The sequence below is a fragment of the Pagrus major genome, chromosome 22, assembly GCF_040436345.1.
Source record: "Pagrus major chromosome 22, Pma_NU_1.0".
NCBI lineage: Eukaryota > Metazoa > Chordata > Actinopteri > Spariformes > Sparidae > Pagrus > Pagrus major.
Genome location: NC_133236.1, coordinates 24,123,374 through 24,135,689, shown reverse-complemented (window position 1 = coordinate 24,135,689; position 12,316 = coordinate 24,123,374). Strand labels below are relative to the sequence as shown.

The 12,316-nt window shown below is 41.4% G+C and overlaps 1 protein-coding gene across 4 annotated transcripts in view; it reads right to left on the bottom strand.

The window, feature by feature from the left end:
- Positions 1-12,316, bottom strand: part of epb41l2 (erythrocyte membrane protein band 4.1 like 2) — a 49,577-nt gene that overhangs the window by 28,856 nt on the left and 8,405 nt on the right. For all 4 annotated transcript variants that reach the window (XM_073492693.1, XM_073492692.1, XM_073492694.1 and 1 more), the window contains exons 2-4: positions 3,146-3,384; positions 2,835-3,020; positions 1,035-1,289 (exon numbers count right to left, since the gene is read on the bottom strand). In XM_073492693.1, the coding sequence (XP_073348794.1) occupies positions 1,035-1,289; positions 2,835-3,020; positions 3,146-3,370 (666 nt within the window). In that variant the 5' untranslated portion in view covers positions 3,371-3,384. The remainder of the gene's footprint in view (positions 1-1,034; positions 1,290-2,834; positions 3,021-3,145; positions 3,385-12,316) is intronic.

The following is a 12,316-nucleotide window of genomic DNA, read 5'->3' as shown; positions in this document are numbered from 1 at the left end:
ACATGTAAAAAAGGACCATCGGATAATAAGCAACAGTGTAGAGACTTTCAAATTACTTACTCTAACTATGCTCTCACATTAAATTACTATTTTCTAGCAAAGTAAACACTGAACTAAAACACTTCTGGATGTCTCCCGGACTTGCTTAGAAATGAAAGACGCGCTACTTTTGAAATGTTTTTAAATCACTACAGCTGATCAATGTTACACCAGCATGAAAAACACGTGATGTTTTGAGTAACTGTACAAGTATGTTTGAGTGTGTGTAGGGGGGGGGGTTGAGGCACATGCTTTAGGGAGTAGCAGATGCAGAAAACTAATCTGGTGAGACCACCATAATCTGCCAGGTTTCCGTGTGTGTGTGTGTTCTGGTCACCAGACAAGCCCCTGTAGCGTGCTCTGCTTTGCTCTGCATTTATCCCCTAAACCACGCCCAAACACTGTGAGCGGGTGCTTCTGCTATAACTGCACTTTGAGTCAGAAAGTTAAATACCCCCACCACCACCACCACCCCTACCCCTACCCCCACCTCCGGCTCCTGCTCCTACTCACACACAGACACACAAACACACCAGATCTGATCCTATTAGAGATTACATCATTGACACACCGTCACTCACTTGTGGCCTAATTGACTAGCAGAAGAACATGACGGACACACCCATTAACATGCATGGTGTACACTGTGAAATGCTGATGGTTATAGGGACTATTTTTTCTTGCACCGTGACATTTTTTTAAGAAAAACATTAAAAGCTACAAACAAGCTGCACTTTTGTACACATCAGACATAACACATTGATTTGATCTCATCTGATCAGAACAGAACTAACCCTTCATCCAGTTTTCTTGTCTAAACAGATGTAAAGAAAATGTGAGCGGGCCGCTTTAATTATTAGCAGCAGCTTGACAGAACATCAGAACGTTAGGGAACGTAGCTGCAACTATGTTAAGGCATTAAGCGTAAATACTATCATCACACTTGACATTGAGTGCACATCTGTCTCTGAGGGTTTTTTTTGTCAAAGTCTTACCTCCACCTCGCAGGTGAAGTCAGTCCCATCCAGGAGGGACACTTGACACACCACCAGCTTCATCTTGGTCTTCCTCACCAAGCGAAGAGGAGACTGGAAAATGGAGGTTTGGCCTTCTCCTTCCCCTTCTTCTACAGCTTCCACCTCTCCTTCCTGCTCCTTCTTCTGCTCTTCTGCTCCTTCTCCCTCTGTTATCTCCTTGGCTTCTTCAGGACTTTTCTCGGGACTCTCTTCCACCTTCTCTTCCTTGGCAGGCTGACAGAGTTTGCGAGAAAAAAGAAGAATTATGTCAAACCGCAGCTACAAACAGGGTTCCCCCCAATGTGGCTGTCAGGTGCCTTCTTTGAAGAGTTATTATGAAGGAAATCACCTAAAAAGCTGACTGAAACTAAGAAAGAGGGAACATTGATTCTTCTCAATTGCTCCTCTTTTGTAATTCTCCCTCTGGTCTGAATCTGTTGTTAGAAACTACAGGCGTTTCTTTTGGCCAGATTACTGAAATGTTGATGTCACTGGGTGGGCCTGAGTGACTTAATGTGATCAGTGGATGGAACAGTTTATGTGTGTGCATGTGCATGTGCATGAGTGTCTTTCTCTCTTGGTTGAGGCAAAGGAGGAAATTTGTTTAGGCAAAATACTTGACCAGTTTTCTGTTGAGGGACAACTTTAGTTGTGGCTTCATCTCGGTGAGTACTAGCTAACTTGCAGATGCATACTGACATGTAACACCAAGCAAAAATGTTACACTATTCACAACAGAATCTGACTAGTCCAGCCATTCATTGTGCATTTATGTCATTGTTCAATCAGAGTAAATAACTAAAATTAGGGATGACTTCTGAAAAGCAGTACAGTTAAACTATATTTTAACTGGAAGTGATGTGCCTCTGATAACAGTATAGTTGGGAAATTTACTTATTTATCTTTCTTGTCGAGAGTTAGATAAGGAGATTGATGCTACATTCATGTTTGTTGGATTATTTTATGGCTAGGAGCAGTAACAGCCTGCAGCTGCTGGCCTGGCAACCTCATGGCGACAAGAAGATTCCAGGAAGTGACTGCACACAGACAAGAAATAGTCCAGCACAAACACCCCTTACAACCACAACTTTGTGTATACATCAAACAAACAGGATAACATGTAAATTAGGTGCTAGCAGGTGGATTTATTTTTAGATTTGGCTAGCTCTAGTTTCCCCCTGCTTCTAGTCTTTATGCTAAGCTAAGCTAGCGAGCTGTTGGATGTAGCTTCACATATAGTGGAGAGACATCAAAAGAGTGGTGTCAATCTTCTCGTTGAACTCTCCACAAGAGAAAAATGATCAACCACTGCTTTGTTTTTCTATTTATGCCTTTAGTTCAAAGGTTGCCAAACCTTGGTCGACAGACCAGTACCCTACTGGGCCGCAAGGAAACTATACAATTCAGCATAAAAGCTGAATATAAATCATGTAACTTAATGCACAACTACAGGCTATTTTTTCTGCAATTAATGTAAAAGGTATTGCACAATGTAACCAGTCCATTATCACCACCTTCCAGGCTTAAGTAGTGAATGAAATGTGACCCCAATTAAATCAAGTCCAGTTTCAATTTCGTAGTTTTTATGCTTGTGCACTTTCTAGTGTACCTTCTCTTTTCTTATGTCTCTCTCCCTGTCTTTTAATAACTCACATCAAGCCTTATTTGTGTGCTGGGAAAAAATAAAAAAAAAACTAATGGGTTACCCTGTGTTTACTTTGTGTCCAGCATGTGTACTGATGGGGTGTGGCGAGATAAGATGCTACATGTGACCAATACCTCGGTGTCTGCACTGGCGTTGGAATGAGATTCGGCTTCTTTTTCTGTCACTTGCTCAGACTTCTCTGCCTCCTTCTCTTCCACTTCCTCTGCGTGACCATTCACTTCTGGGGCAGGCCCCTCCTCGTCCTGTGTCACCTTGTTAACCTCTTCCTCTGTGGCTGGGACCTCCTTGGTCGGAGAGGTCTTCAGATAGTAAAAAAAACAATTAAACATTTGTGTTTGGAACATGAAATGTTTGCTGTTTGATAATTTAGGCAAGGTTTTCTAATCAGTCATGACATAATAAAATCAGTCAAAGAAGATTTTACCTGGCTCTGAGACTTCTGCTTCTTAAGCCATGTTGGCAGGTATCGAGATATTCCTTTCCCCTCTTTGCCTTCTTTCTCCTTCTCCTTCTCTTTTTCCTTCCCCTCTCCCTCTGCGTTCGCTATTTCCTCAGTTTCTTCCTTGGCTTTTTCCGATTGGTCCGGCTGAGCGGCTGACTCCTCTGCTTTCTCCTTCACCTCCGTCTCAGAGCCCGCTTCTGTTGTCATGGTGACACGTCAACCTGCAGAGCGACAAAGAAGAGTGACGAGAGGGCGTTAGATTGGATTTCAAGTATCAAAGTATTTTTTTTTAATATGAAACATGGTTTTTATTTAGGGGTTTGATTTCACTGGATCATCATCCTAAAAGAGATGCCAAATCATATTTTGTGGCTTCACTTAGTTCTGGCAACTCGCATCACAGAGAACTGGAGAAAAATCACACTGCCACACTGAATTTGGCAAGAATGTAAATTTTTAATGGCACACAACTTGGATTTTAGTCTGGAGTATCTTTAATAAATGAGCCACATGGTCCCATGGTTTCTTCTTCAAGAGCGCTCAATGCTTCCCTCTACAAGACAGAATGGTAGACAAAGAAAATACCTCTGGAAATATGAAGCTATTAGATAATTAAGTCATGTCATGTAGGGAATACAACAGAATGATCAAATATATTGGGTTATATAAGTCAGAAGAATCTGGCCCTTTGGCTCACAGCTGTAAGCACATGAGCTCATAGCTGTTTAAAACATTAGCTCTTGGATTTGAGTCGTCGACGTCTCTTTTACACAAGTACACAAAAACAGAGTTTAGGATGTTATTATGTCACATGAGTTTCATCTGGGTCAACAGCTGGTTACAAGGTTGCACACACTGTGAAGGAGGGGAAATTACTCAAGTCTTAATATATGAGTCATTGGTTTTACAGCTGTGGCCAACACACAGACACACACACACACACACACACATAGACACACTCCACTTCAACCCAAATATCTCTGGCAGCGCTGTCCACACACACCTCATCACAGCAACAGACAGTGTTATTCAGCATGACACTAATTTGTTGATAACACTCGATGGCCAGGACATTGGTCTTGAGGGTAAGTTGAGGTCGGAATATGCAAACATGCCTGCACACACTGTTTGGTCTGTTGCATGTGTTGCAGCATTTCCACACAAGCAGCTCCAGGCTGAGGGGTAAAGCATGATTCACACACTATGAAGTCATTGTCATTCTCTGTCCTTTCAACTGTTCAGGATCTTTCTCAGCCTGTTTTTCCTCACTCTCTTCATGTCTCTCTCTCTTCGTCTCTCTCTCGACCTCTCCCTCTGATTCTATTATTCATTACGTCGTCTGCATTTTACTTTCTGACCGTCTTACCAATACTCTGACTTTCTCTTTCTGCCCTGCCACCTTCAATAAGAGAGGACACACACACACACACACACACACTCACACTCACACACACACACACACACACACACACACACACACACACACACACACACACACACACACACTCACGTCCAGAGTGCAGCAGTGGTGTGCAGGGAGGGGGCGGGAGTAAAAATAGAACAGGTCTCCTTACGCATGATCGGCTAATGAGGTAGGGAGGGGAGGAGGGGAGATGGATGGAGAGAGGTGTGTGTGTGTTAGTAGGTGTGTGCAAATGTTAAGACAGGCAAAGCTGTATGTTGTGTAGATAAGGAGATAAAAGACAAACGCAACTGACTTTTATCTCAGACAGAGGGAATCCCAGAACAGTCCACTGGTTCATATCAAAGATGGAAATCTTAAAAATCAGGGCAGAAATATATTTTTAGCCATGCTGTTCGTTTGCGCTTCAGTCTACCACTTTGGTTCAGAATGAAATATCTCAACAGCAGGGTGGATAGATTAAAATAAAATAAATGCAACAGTCACTTGTGTTACCCTGGGGATGAATTGTAATAACTTGGTGATTCCTTATGATCCCTACATGACCGAATACCAAATACCATAATGACATTCCCAGCTTTAACAGCATTGTGTGTGTGCAAAGCTTAGCATGTTTAAATTATACCTGCTAAATATCAGCTTGTTATCGTTGTCAGTTAGAGCATGTAAAAATGCTGATGACGCTAATGGCTGGAATGCTTAGTCTGGAAAAAGACTAAAAATAGAAAAAAATAAACATCTCCGGCGGTTATTACGAGCAATAGAGAGTGCCATTTGCAAAAATGTGGAGCATTATTTAGATAAATGACCACATACATTTCAGTTTAAGTCAACAGAACAAGCAGTTTTCAAAGAGAAACAGCCACATTATTTTTGCTACAAATGGAAGAAAAGCTATTTCATTTCCTGAGAATAACAAGCATGGTCATGGTGACCATGTGGCCATGATGACACCGTTGCACAGGGTTTTAAATGTGCAAGAAAGGGGGATTAGTGAAATGCTTGAAGTGTGCAGGCTGCCATCTGTGGAGGTCCAAGACCCAAATACATTTTAAATCAATTTGAGCATATTATTGTCCCTTTTTATGAGGATTTGCCCAATTTGCTTCTCCCTCATTCTAACCCTAAAGTAGAGACACTGCAGACACTGCATTTCTCAATGAACTAACTAGCAGTGTATGCATGTGTGCGTTTGTGTGAGTTGGCATCAGACTGCAGCTTTTTGCAAGATGTTCGTCACGGCCGCTTAGGCCCGCTTTAAACCAGCCCCTCTCTCTCTACAACTGTTAAACACCGGGAACCTTGTTCTACCTCCCTCACAGTTTTCTAACTCACTCCCTCCTCACTCTCCATCTCGTTCTATCCATCTTTCTCTTCTATTCTACAGCCCAGGGTGCCTCTTTTCCCTTTTTCACTAAATCTCTACACTCATCTCTCTCTCCCCTCTCTGAATCCCTTTCTTCCGGGCCCCCTTTCAATCCCCTCCAATCGTCTGCTCGCATCATCTCCCCCTAAACCCCTCCTCTGTCTCTCTTCTTCCCACAGTCCATATAAACAATAGCAGTATTACAGCCCCTGTTCATATACACGCATGTACACACACAATGTTTTACGGCAGTAAAGTCATCTGTATAGCATCTAATGTAGTTGCATTTATATGGACACTATTGTTTCCTTAATACTCAGAACAATATTGTCTCACGTAACCACCTCAATTGGAAGAAAATGACTTGATCAGAGGGTCAGGTTACGAGCGGTTGTGTTAGCCTTTGATACTCCAATCAATAAGGAAAATATTATTGCCTATTAAGCACTTAATCTGGTCATTTCTCTCTAGTTGGAATTATTTTTACACCCTTGTTAGATCTTTTACTAGTCACCTAGAGTTGTACATAAGTAAGGCATCATATCGCTTACAACAACAAAATATCAACGCTAAGAAAAGGTTTGTCGTGGTTCCACTATCATTTTCACCCAACAGAGTGAGCATAAGGCTCCAGCAAGTAAGCTGCTTATAAAAGTTACATTTTTGTTCATATAATTGTCGGTTTGTCAAAATGACTTATGCCGAATTTAGACTCAACTTTATTTTGCTTGCATGTCAACAGTTTTGTTGGAATATCTGATCAGAATGACTTCAATCAGGTATTACTAATATTGTCCATGTAACAACAGTTAGTGTTAATCATCACAGTTTAGTATTCTTATATATGATTGAGCTGTGACAGCAGTTTCATATAAATGGGGTCAAATGTGGGTTGCTTTAAGCACGCCCGCGTCATGAATACATCTCCTGTATGAAAGAGGTTGAACTACTTTCAGACGTTCTGTTTCTGGTTGTTTGATCAAGAAAGCTTCTCCTAATGAAGACTTTGTATAGAGGCGAATACTGTCCAACTCGTTTGTTGTTGGGACGATTTATCTGACCAGTTTAAAGGCAATTAGCAGCGATCAAGTAACCCAGTTGTCCAAGTAGGCAAACGATAAACGCAAACTTAGACACACAGCTAGTCTTGCCAGTTCAATTAGACGAGGTATGTCTGTTTTTGTGCTTTTTTCTGATTCAACTGTTCCTCTCTAACACTCACTCAGAGACTAATACACATACTTCCTTATGTTGTCATTATCTAAAAGCTTATATACTTTCTGGCTGCTTGCTGTTAAAAGCAGCTTATCAGTATTTAGTTAGTTTCAGTAAGTATTTTTTAATCTTATTATTTGCTTGAGTCGATCAGATTAGAATATGATGTTTTCTTGACAAATATTCCACTGAGTGTAAGTATTCAATGAACAGCTGTTGAACATTACCGTCACAGCAAAGACGAAAAATTAACTTAAACAGGCACTGGCAATGACACTGCAAGGACCCTTTAACCTTTGCCTCAGTTGATAGCTCTTTCAGGCTTTACTGCTGCACTACGCAAGATGCTAAATCATCCTTCCAACACCTGTTGTGTCAGTTTCTGCTTTCCAAATGAATGGTTAAATAAACAGACAGACACAACTAAATATCTTACCTATCGTTGCTTCAGTTGCTTTCTCTTCCCCTGTAAAGGAAAGGTCCTTTTGTCTCTTCTCTTTACTTCTTAGTTCTAACTTTCTTTTTGCCTTTTATCTTTCTGCTTGCCTTCTTTTCCTTCACTTTCGTTCGTCCACCTCTTAGCAAAAGCCTGCCCTACAAAACTGTCATTGCCATTTTCTCTCCTCCATCCTCTCCTCTCTCCCTCAGAGCACTGCGCCCGCTTCCCTTGAGACTATCGCTCGGAGAAACAAGGGCAGAAAATGAGAGAGAACGGAGTGGATGGGGGGTGGAGATGGTGAAGAAGAGTGTGTGAAAGTGAGGAGCAGAGGCGAAGGGAGTGCTGAAGGAAGAGAGACCGAGATGGAGATTCATATTACATTCTAAGGAAAGAAAATATTACTAAATAAATAAACAGCGATCCCTCAGACAATAACGCCAAGGAAGACACTCCACCCAACAGATTTTTCTATTCTGGCTTAAAATCCCTGCAGTGAGAGTACTGTTGACTTTTGTACACCCTTTTACTCATCAGATTCCCTGAATGTGACCATATCCTCATTTCCACAAAACAGTGCTGCTGTTTTTACCCCACACAAACACCATATTGCAGCCACACAAGTGCAAACCTTACAGCACTTCCACTTACAACTTTATTGCCGTCTGTCTTGGTTTTAGGGTTGTCGTCATAGCAACAACAACTTCCTGACCTGGCCTGTGGCCGAGAGATAAAATGTTATGCGAGACAGACGCAGGAATGAGTGTAAAAAGTCAAGAAACGGAGAGAAAAGCCAGGGTTGACTCACTGGCTTCAATGGTTTTTACATTGTTGTTTTTTTACTATCTGATAAAGCGGATGTGACAACTCTCAGTCTAATAAAAAGAAAACATATACATACCCGCCCTCCCCCCACGCTTCTAGGGGCAGACTGGGGGCAGAGAGGGGAGGAACTGGTTTCCATGGCAACGACATTCATGGACTACAACTATAAATCCCCATGGAGACAAGAGATTACCACAGCAAAAATACAGATTAGTGGATGAGCGTAGAAGTGACAATGGAGATTATTACCGTGCATAAACCCATTTCAAAGCACATCAGATTTACAGCACATATTACATGCCGGACCTACAGGAACTGTAAGAGCTACTCTCCCCTCCCTGCTCTCATCCTTGCTGATGGACCACACCCACTGGCTTACAGCAGCCCTATAAAATGATATCACGATTCTTGTATCCATCTGGTCCATGTCCTTTTTCCGTAAAACTAGACAATGTGTGAGCTGCTGCTAGTAACACTCCTGTGCTGTGCAGAGCTATTTACAGTAATTCTCAGAGAAATTCAAGGTACACAATCATCGAACCAAACCATCAAGGCAACCATCAAGGGGCAAACAACTGCAGTATAATCATTGCAACCCACTTCACAAAGTACCAGAGGGGCAAATTGACTAACTGTTTTCAAAGCCAATGGGCTGAGAACAGCAAAGAAATCGACATGTTTAGAGTCTGGCTTTGGGGCAGTTGGATGTAATTTCCAACCTCAGCTCAGTCCCACCTAAAAAGGCTCTGATTGGCTTGGTTGTTTTTCCTAAAGAGGAAACAGCCACTGATGAGAGAAACACAACCCTCTGAGTGGCCTGATGAGATCTGAGATGTGGGCAGTGATTCAGAGATCTGGAAACAGGATAACCAGCCTGTGTATGAAATTAGTAACAGGTGTTTTTATATCATAACTTACCACATCTAATCCAGGGATGTGTGTGTTTATTTGCATGTAGTATGTGTGCAGGGGTGCTGAGCAGTGAGGATTCAGTGTATTAGCTGTCAGTACCAGCTGGTTTCAACCTCATGTCACACACAGACACACCCACGCAACACTGCCTATGTTGATTCATTAGAAATGCTGATTGAATATGGGTGTACTGCTCAAGTTGAAATGACCGGTCCCAATATTGATCGCAATATTGGACTATTACTTACAATTTTGACACTACGCAATTGTGTCAAGATATAAAAGACAGCTCTACATTAATAAAGTCATAGCTTTTCATTGTTTCCTTTGGTGTTTCAAAGGCGTGTTGCAACTTCGATTCTAAATCAAACTTTGTAACAAATTGAATTTCTATCTATCGTTGGTTACACTAACTCAATGGTGAATCAAGCTGTTGTAATAAAAAACAAAAAAAAACTTTTAACCTAAAACCAATCATCTGCTGATCTTCAAAACTCCAGATGCGATAGTCTAACAATAGCATAGCCTTCAGCACTGAAAAAAAAAAACTGAATCATGAGTGAAATGATTCAAAACACACTTTGAGTGTTTAATATAGTGCCCTATAGTGTTTCTATGGAGTCTGCAGCCATACTAGCTCTGTAAGGTTGAACAAATAATACTTACGCAGCATCTGTTACCATCTTAGTTTAGCGTGTTACTTAAAACACAGCCTATTACAGCTGATGCTGTCTGCAGTTTTGAGCGCATTTGGTCAGAAACCAAACTACTGGAAAAATGATCATGAAATGAACAGTTATCCATCCTGATGGGGACGTGAATCTGTCATGGCAATCCAACTATTTGGTGGTGAGACATTTTTCTAAAAAACAGAAATGTCAACCTCGCTCTAGAGGAAAAAAGGGGATGGAATTAAAATTTGTTGTCTGGAAAGTTTTCTGCTAGTCCATCCAGTGGATGTTGAAATAATTAACTCAATATTTGAACACTGGGCCTGCTGAGGTTACAGGATGAAAAGTTAGAGATTACCAGAGTCAGTAAGATTAATCATCTGGGGACCTAGAACATTTGTAAAAAAAAATTCATGGCACCCCATCAAATAGTTTCTGTAATACTTCAATCTAGACCAAACTGGTGGGCCAGCCAACAGACCAACTCTACCATCCCTAGAGTAACTTAAAATACAGCACAAATATTTTAAACTGTGCTCGTCACAAAAGGGACCCCAAAAACTGCCAACTGTATTTAACTTCAATCAGTTAACAACCAACAACGGCAATAATTTAGGCTGTAGTCTGCCTGTAAAACATGTTGAAATAAACAACCCTTTCATCCCCACAGCAGCATTGCTTGCTGTCAGTGTGGATATGTGTTAGTGTCTTAATTAAGCTACAAAGATCGTTTCTGACAGCTGACGTACCCAAAGTTCACTGGACTCCTATAAACGAAAGCATTGAAAATCGATTGGCCACGGTTCAGCTGAGACTAATGAATTAAAAAAATCCAATCAAGCAGATCGCACTGGGACATCCCGAAATGCTGATCACTGACGCAACAAGCTAACAGCTTTTCAAACTACTCCAGCTGACAGTTACTGAGCCCCAGTTTTGTATTGAAATAACCACACACATGCACAGAAGAGTGCAGAATCCTAATCTGTGCTGTTCTCTTGTACGATCTGTCCATCTGTCACGCAATGACACATGCATACACACACACACACACAAATATGCCAATACACAGATATACACACACAGAGGCACACACACATTAACAGATTTCAAAACATATGTGAACACACACTCACTGATCCACTAGCTATGGGCTTGCGTTGTCAATCACTCATAGACAAACACACATTCACACACAGGGGCTTGCTGGTGTGAAAATTCGGAACATGCCCGTCCCTTTACACTGCACTCTGACCCTCAAACTGAGGATTACACAAAGGATAATCCCGGTGTGTGTTTGTGTGTCTATCTGTCTGTCTATCCATTCATCCCTTCATCTTACTCTCCGTCTCTGCCCGTCCCTTCTCCTCCCAGCTGCACCTGATAAACACGTCACTGCTCTCAAAGAACAAATGCAAGGGCACAAATTCTCCATTGTCTCTTTGCTGCCTTCAGTTTGAGCTTAGCAAATGAATGGTCAGCTCACGAGGTATGTTTAAATGACCCATACTGTGTCATTACTTTTGTTACCATATCATTACTGTCAGCTCATAACTGCTATTGTCAGCTGCAAAACTATACGGCAGTAAAATCAGCAAGTTTTACTCTTCAACGACGCCAACACACTCTTTTCGGTTCATTGCTGCTCTAAGTAATAATACTGCAGGTTCTGCCTCATTTAACTATAATAAAGCATGTCCTCTTCCACTAAGCTCTGATAATACACTTTATTGCCATTTTACTCAGAGTTACATGGAGCGCGCTTCATTTGGTCTAGAACAAGCGGAAAAAAAGATAACTAATGCATTTTAGTTCAGGTCCGGTTCCTGTTCACATTTCACAAAGAAACTAAAAGGAGAAAACATGAAGTCATACAGACTGACAGGTAACTTGTTGATTGGACAATTTTGGTGATTGTCATCCTGAATCATCAAGACCCACGAGGGGAACTCAAACTCCAGTGACTCAGAAAAGTTTATACAGTTTATGCTTCTGATGTGAATTTATGTTCCTTGGTGTCACAAAAAGCTAATAAGCCTAATTGGTATTATTAGACTGCAAATTAACAGAATAATAAGGAATAACGACTAACAGGTAGAGAAGAAACGGAGACGTCTTGTAGCCTCAAGATTCAGGGTGATTTTCTGTGGGATCAATGTCACATACTTTGAGGGGTGTAATTTATAAAATATGGCCAGAATTTGATGGTCTGAAAACGTAGGGACAGAATATCACCCGAGTGATACAACAACAAAGACGACGACTGCTGCGCTCCGTCAGCTATCCTTGACTGTTACTAGCTACT